This window comes from Perkinsus marinus (genome assembly GCF_000006405.1).
Source record: "Perkinsus marinus ATCC 50983 genomic scaffold scf_1104296951958, whole genome shotgun sequence".
Classification (NCBI taxonomy): Eukaryota; Perkinsozoa; order Perkinsida; family Perkinsidae; genus Perkinsus; species Perkinsus marinus.
This window is the reverse complement of record NW_003209085.1, coordinates 7,274-14,550: the sequence shown is the minus strand read 5'-3', so window position 1 is coordinate 14,550 and position 7,277 is coordinate 7,274. Positions and strand designations below refer to the sequence as shown.

The window sequence follows — 7,277 nt, the reverse complement described above, 5'->3', positions numbered from 1 at the left end:
CATAGTAATCCTGTTCTTCACTCCTCCTTCCTGGTGGAAGATTCTTCAACAAGTCATTGAATCCATTCATCTGTAAACACTTCACGCATTGACCATCGAAATACTCAAAGGCACTCAGCGACTCCCCCAATGAGGCTTCGCCACTGATAAAAGGCGAATGATCTCATTAAAGGACGACACGCGTAATAATGCGGCCTGAATAAACAACAACATATCTTACAATCTGCGAACAGCGAAGAATCTACTCCTACCTGTGAAACTCTTGGTATAGGATAACATAACATGGCAACCTTCGTGATAACTCCAAGTGTCCCCTCCGATCCAATGAACAGCTGCTTCAAATCATAGCCTGAACGAGAACAAACACTTCTTCACATTGGTAAACAGCAGGAAACTAAGAACACATTGGCGCTCGCCCTGATGATCGATTTGCTCAATGCATGAGAATAATACACCCAGGGAGAAACTACCAAGTTCACAACTAGTGGGAAAAGAGAAAGTTCATCAAAACGCACACGCATGAAGTTGATACCAACAGTGTTACCTGTATTATCCTTCCGAAGAGCTCTCATCAAATCGAGGACCTTCCCATCAGCCATAACAACTTCAAGTCCAAGGATGGTGCCTCTCAATGAGCCGTAACGGAGTAGTCGTAGACCACCCGCATTAGTCGCCACATTACCTACACGTTATCTATCCACACACTGTTATCTATCATCATTATCATTACCTCCTATAAGGCACTGGGCTTTCGATCCAATATCATAGGGCGGCATGAGGTGATAGTTCTCCAATTCATCCATCAAGTTTTGTAGAATTACTCCCGACTCGCAAGTAGCTATCGAATCTGCCGTGTTCACTGAGAGGATCTTATTCAACCTCTCAAGACTTAATACGACCTGATAACATCAAAAACGGACATAAATCGTATCTTACACGGTAGAACCTAAGATACGCACCTCTTTATCAACAGGCACACTGCCTCCAACCAGCCCAGTGTTGCCACTTTGAACGGTTATTGGTATGAAATGGTCATGACAGTACTTAACAGCTTTCGACACTTCTTCTGTAGTCTTCGGACGCAATACCACATTTGAATGACCTAAAGGGCAGAAGAAAATCCACCATGTGCACCGTACATATGACTAACACAGACTAATGCATCAATACTTCAACGTATAATAATACATGTATAATATACAATACTACGTGCATATGTATACATAATGTATGATGTTGTATATATATGCAATGGAAAGATAAAACGAAACACACATGCCATCAACATGTATCTACTTATTCTTGTATTCATAATTCCATTTGCAAATATTCCCCAACAACATATGAAGAGGTATGAATACTTACCAGTTCTCGTCCTCAACCAATCGTTATTGTAATGTGAGAGGTCATCCTTATCCCCCACCAACACGTTCGAAACCAAATACTTCAAATTAGTGATATCACTCGCTGTTGGTGGGCGCAGATTGGAAGTTGCCGAAGTGAACCCACGTCGCGCTCGAAGGGCAGTGGACAATGCTGGGAAGGCCACAGAGGTGACGGAGGCTGCTGGTCGGATGAAACTGAGCGCCGCACTCCTAAACAAGTTGGGGGAGGAAAGCATATGAGAAAATTTAGGGGAGAAAAATATCTGAAAACATTTCTTTCCACAGGAGGGAGGGGAAAAACACAGAATAATTTCATGGCGCGTGAAAGTTTTTTCAGTATCTTTTGGCTCTAGTCAACTTCAGGAGAATCTCGTTGAGTATTATTCGCCAAATTGATCAGCGTTTGAGCTGCCCAGCGATCAAAGGGTATCTTGAGGCCAGCACGCATGCACACGAAAGAGGTTGACGAGAATCTTACCTCTGCATGTCGATCTTCATCGACCTTCTGTTGTTGTCGCTTATTTCTTTCGCTTCGCTCCGCTCGTAATTTATCGGATGCTTCCAGTATACGTTCCTGCGAGACGCAGGTCTCCTTATTGCGTGCAGCCACCAAGGCAGCTTGGTTTAGTATCTAAGGTCCAAACATACAAGATGCAAAACAGGCCCAACTCTGTACATGCTCAATATCAGCACCAGTCATCCCCTCTGTTGCTGCAGCTAATGCCTCATTATCAACATTGGTGGCTAACTTCAACCTTCTCCCGTGGATCACAAAGCACCTCTCTCTCGCTATTGCATCAGGTAGTGACACGTGAATACATCGATCAAACCTAATAATACAACTACTATAGAGGAGTGAGCAACCATCTCTTCTGCTTACCGGCCGGGTCGGGTGAGGGAGGAGTCCAAACCATCAAAACGATTAGTAGCCGCCATAACCACAACACCATCACGATCTGATATACCATCCTAAGAGATATCCAAAGGTCCAACACAAAAGATACCAATCAAGTTCTCAGACATATAAAGATGCGGGCGTTGATGAATTCGATTGTCATCCATATTACAAATACTCGTATATTATGAATATATCTGTTCAATGTAAGCGTAACAACACTGTAAGGCTCCTGTTGATCATTTGTGGTACTCAGAGTTGCATATACAACTCGTTTGGCCAGTGAAAATCAATTCCGATCGATTTTCAAATCAGTCAGCTACTACTAAACACATGGTATAATTTCCATCAGTTAAATTTCGAAGTAGTATAATTGAAATCCACGAAGATTGATGAGCGAATACGTCGCAAGGCAGGGAATGTTACCATTTCGATCAGCAGTTGGTTGATCGTCTGAGTGTACTCTTGGCCGTCACCACCTCTAAAATCTGATAGAAAAATCGTAAAATAGCATCATGGAAGGCAGCCACCCCACTTCGACTTCCAATGGCGTCCAACTCGTCGATGAATAATATGCATGGAGATACAGCCCGGGCCTAAAGAGTAGTAGAAAATGACGAAGGTGAATCTCGAAGGTGATGACCGCGCGCCACGAAATTCTCACCTGAGCGAACACCTCCCTGACGCGTTTGGCTCCTTGGCCAACATACACTTCAACAAACTCCGACCCACTCGCGTAGAGGAAAGGAATATCGCTGACCATTTCATACCACTCCCTCACCAACTCGCATGCTGACAATACCCCTTACTTCGCCTCACCGGCAGTTGCTCGGCCCAGGAGCGTCTTTCCAACGCCACTTGGCCCTTCCAACAGGACACCAAGAGGAGGGCGCGCCCCAAGCGAGCTGAAATCATAACCACTCAGTGAAGAATCAATAGAGAGACAGACAAAGGGAACTCCACTCGAACAACGAAGGCTTACGAAAATGACACGGGATCCCGCAGATACTGAACAATCTCCCTCAGTTCGACTTTAGTCTGCTCATGGCCGGCCACATCAGCGAACTTGGTCACATTCTTAGTAGAGGAGGCGTTGGCCGTTGGAGCTACGGAAAGGAAGAGTGAGGAAGTAAGGGACGGCTAGCTGCATCGCTGTCCCTATTATTGTGCAACTCCGACTTAAGCTTTTTTGGCCTATCGTTCTTAGGAGCTCACTACTGCAAAGTCGCTGAAAACGGTTCAGTCCAATCGATGCGTCATGCCACATTAAATTTCATGACTAACCTCGTATGCCTCGGTCATAGTGTACGCATTGTGTGATGCATACAAACCAACTATTGATGATACAATTTGTATCATCAATAGTTGGTTTGTCTAGGCGGAGCAAACGGCGATAACCACAACTCGTCGGAAGAAGAGACGGAGAGTTCGAATGAGGTTAACGACTCTATGTTGAGCGTGACAACTCACAGCAGTTCACGATAGGAGTGATGGATTCGGGTGTGAAAAACATCGCGCAAGGTTGGAATGGACTGGGGGACAAAATCACACAAACGCATTCAAATGGCCGTTGCAAAATGCTAAAACATCAATAGCGAGGTTCGAACCCACGGTCATGAGGTAGAGAGCGACGTGCTCTACCAACTGAGCTACACGAAATATACAAAACTACTGACAAAGACATCCCACTATTAATCAGGTTACTACCCTTCTTAGCACCAAAAGGTCCATTCACTCCATCTCCGGAGTACATCCGATATAATATCAGAAACCCCGCCAATGACGCCGTCCAACCCACTAAATCGGCCATCATCTGGAGCATCGCCAACTGACAATAATAACATCACGCGCCACAAAAACCACACCCCATTACTGATGCCTCAGCCTCCGTACTCGTGTAACATCGAATGCCCCTCTTCATCGCCTCATCAGCAACCATTTCGCTGCATCCCGGCAATGTTAACGTCGTCGCCTCCTGATTCGCCTCCCCATTGCCTGTGCGGTATCGCAACATGGGCGGCATCGTACCGTCCCTGATCGAACACATGACTATTCGAAAATGTCCGACACTCCCTCAGCTTACAGTGATGGTATAAACGCTATCTCGTCGACCTGTGAATCCTTCAACTGCTTCCAAAAACTCGAGAATGGCACCTAATACCACACCTTGCGTAACTACCCTCGCTTTGCATGTATACACACCTCAGAAACTTCTGTAATAGTGACCGCTGGAGTCGCCGTCCGATGACCCTCCAAGCGGTTCATCACTACATATGCCAGACCGAAGCCAGCCACTGTACCGCTGAGTCGCAGTGGATCAATGTCGAACTTCCATCTACCTTCTCTGAAAGATATCACTGTAATAATTAAATAACGAGATGCGCACAGCGAAGAAAAAGCATCAGGTTAATTATAGTAAAACCATGTGCAATACGATGGAGAATAATACATCCAACACTAATACCACAACTGCTCATATTTGCATTCACTTAGGTAACTCTCTCTAGAATCTTCACACAAGGTAGAACGTCTACATCCTTACATTGTTGTTAGACAGCACTCCCTTATAAGAAGCTACCACCACCACTACTACTACCACTACTACTACTACTACTACTACTACTACTACTCCTGCTAGTACCTCTCGTCTTTATGTAAATTGACTCCAATAACCTCCAATGCTGATGTGACGAAGTCCATACAGAGTTAGAGAAGGAAAAGGTATCTCACAGATAGGGGCATCCAGACCATAGACGTTTATCGCACACCACCAACAACAAACACCCCAAAGGAGATTCTCCATAATACGAATGATCCACACCGCCGCTGTATACTTCTAACTCAACACTTCATCAGGCTGATGAACACTGCCCCCTCTGCACGACTCTATCTCCAACGTAATTCACTACTGTAACAACATGGGCTTCCAATAAGACTTCTCAGTCGGCGGCATAGAGTAGAGCACATCATCCAGTCTACTAAAACCTCGTGTAGAAATATACGCCGCCATTATAATTCGAATATATCGCGTCACCCCACCCACGACCATACAGTCCTCTTCCGGTTGAAGCACTTCGTACATACACCCTGCAATTACCTCTCCTTACTAATATGGGCATACCTCGATCGCCCACCGTAGCTCAGTCTTCACTAGAAGCTTTAAGGCTTTCATCACTTGGTGTTATGCAGATTCTTGTGCGTTTTTCATCCTATTCTATTCTACTCAAAAAGGATAATAACTACCTCTGACGCTTACGACTAGGCTAACTACGTTCAGCTGTAGGCCGTTCAGCGGTAGTGGCATCGGCATTTTCTTAACCTTGACTCTTCCAACATCAGAGCCTTGAACATACGCTAACTGATTGTACTTCTTAACTGAAGCAATGTTGGACTTCTCGCGAATAGTTGGATTCATCACTACTCCAGCGGCCCCATAAGCATTCCAAGATTTAATAAAGAAAGCACTCCTACCATTCTTAAGATTGCTCTACTACTAGACTACGTGATTATGACTATATGTTCCTTTCATCGTTCATCTCCGAGTGGGATATGAAATAGTTCCCCAACCTCCTAACGAAATACGACAACATGTTGTGTCAAATCTGACTACCGGGCGGCGTGCGCTACCTTTGATTTCGACAAACCAATTACGTGTCGATTACGGCAGCTTCGCAGCAAAGACTATCGAATTCCTTATATTTCAAATTGGGCCTGTTTCATAGGAGCAAATTGCGCCTTAAACTCAAGTAACTCCTTAAGTTGCTTCTATATTTAAGGCGCCTTAAATTAAGTATCCTTATGAAACAGGCCCATTATCGGCACTGATCTTGACGATTTCGACTTCGACAACCGCTAGTCGAAAATACGATTGTCGAAATGAAGTACAACGAAATCGATTTTCCCAAAGGGACGAAATTGAAGGTCTGAAGGTGTACTCGACGAAATTGGAAGTTCTATGACGAATCCGGAGGTTCGAAAGTCGAAATTGGAAGTTCTATTTACACAAGTTTGAACTTCCTATCGACCTTAGACGAACTTGAATGTTCTATGACGGGGTGATTACGTTTTTCCAGGGCAGAAGCGTGGTTTACAGGGCACCGTAAATCGCTCGCCCGAATGGCGGAATTTACAGGGCAATCTGGAACTTCGAGGGCAGGGAGGGAATTGCCAGGGCCATAGCAGAAAATTGAGGGCACCAAAGCGCGCGCCATGGATTGGTGATTTTACAGGGTTTTGGGTGAAAATGGAGGGCGACTGTCAGTTTTTCAGGACAGACAATGATGACTCGTCATTGACGAGTCCATAACTTATACATATTATATACAAGGCCGAACATCCAATCGAGGAATAATACACTGAACTTCGGTGACCGATTCGGTCAGACCGAAAACCGCTGATTGCCAACAGAACATTTGAATTATTGCATCTCGAATGAAAGTAGCGCTGAAGTTCAGTGACTAGGACAAACCACCCCAGTTCACAGGATAGTACACTATGTGTTGGTTTGATATCGCTAAATGCTACATGTTTGCGAATCGGTGACTTAAATTCTGTATCAGACTCATCAACTCAAAACAGTTAGGTAAGAAACTAAGTTAATAAGCTAAATTAGCTTAGTTAATTGAGCCTATCGGATAGGTTCGTCCTGCCCGATGTCCTCAAGGAACTCTCACTGAAGCCAATTACTTCACATGCGTACTCGTTTACGATCATGAAGGTCTGAAAGTAATAGTGTTAGCATAGAACAATCCAACCAGGATGTCGCACGAGTTTATTCGAAAAGAGTGCACATTACCTGGGACCCTCTCTGAGACTCCTCTACCGTGATCCATCCATACCTTCTCGGCTTTGATATCCGTGTTATGCTTCTGCAGCGGGTTGGAATTCTTGACCAGGCTGCCCGCCCAGGTGACTGTAGGAAACTTTGCGAACATAACATCGGCCACCTGACGCCGTCAGCTGACGGCACTGATCAGCTTCTGCTCGAGCAAGGCGTA

General features: G+C 44.9%; 2 protein-coding genes across 2 annotated transcripts; both read right to left on the bottom strand.

The window, feature by feature from the left end:
• Nucleotides 1-104: 104 nt before the first annotated feature.
• Nucleotides 105-1,621, bottom strand: Pmar_PMAR009702 (D-lactate dehydrogenase, putative; the record flags this gene model as incomplete). The annotated part of the gene is made up of 6 exons (XM_002777343.1): nt 105-143; nt 246-349; nt 545-682; nt 731-899; nt 960-1,102; nt 1,366-1,621. The coding sequence occupies 6 exons, from the start codon at nt 1,619-1,621 to the stop codon at nt 105-107; spliced, it is 849 nt and encodes a 282-aa protein (XP_002777389.1).
• Nucleotides 1,622-1,724: 103 nt separating this feature from the next.
• Nucleotides 1,725-4,980, bottom strand: Pmar_PMAR009701 (metalloprotease m41 ftsh, putative; the record flags this gene model as incomplete). The annotated part of the gene is made up of 14 exons (XM_002777342.1): nt 1,725-1,815; nt 1,864-2,016; nt 2,062-2,215; nt 2,266-2,354; nt 2,707-2,768; nt 2,816-2,876; nt 2,945-3,035; nt 3,090-3,185; nt 3,263-3,386; nt 3,988-4,108; nt 4,154-4,313; nt 4,364-4,434; nt 4,483-4,624; nt 4,922-4,980. The coding sequence occupies 14 exons, from the start codon at nt 4,978-4,980 to the stop codon at nt 1,735-1,737; spliced, it is 1,464 nt and encodes a 487-aa protein (XP_002777388.1). The 3' UTR covers nt 1,725-1,734.
• Nucleotides 4,981-7,277: the final 2,297 nt, after the last annotated feature.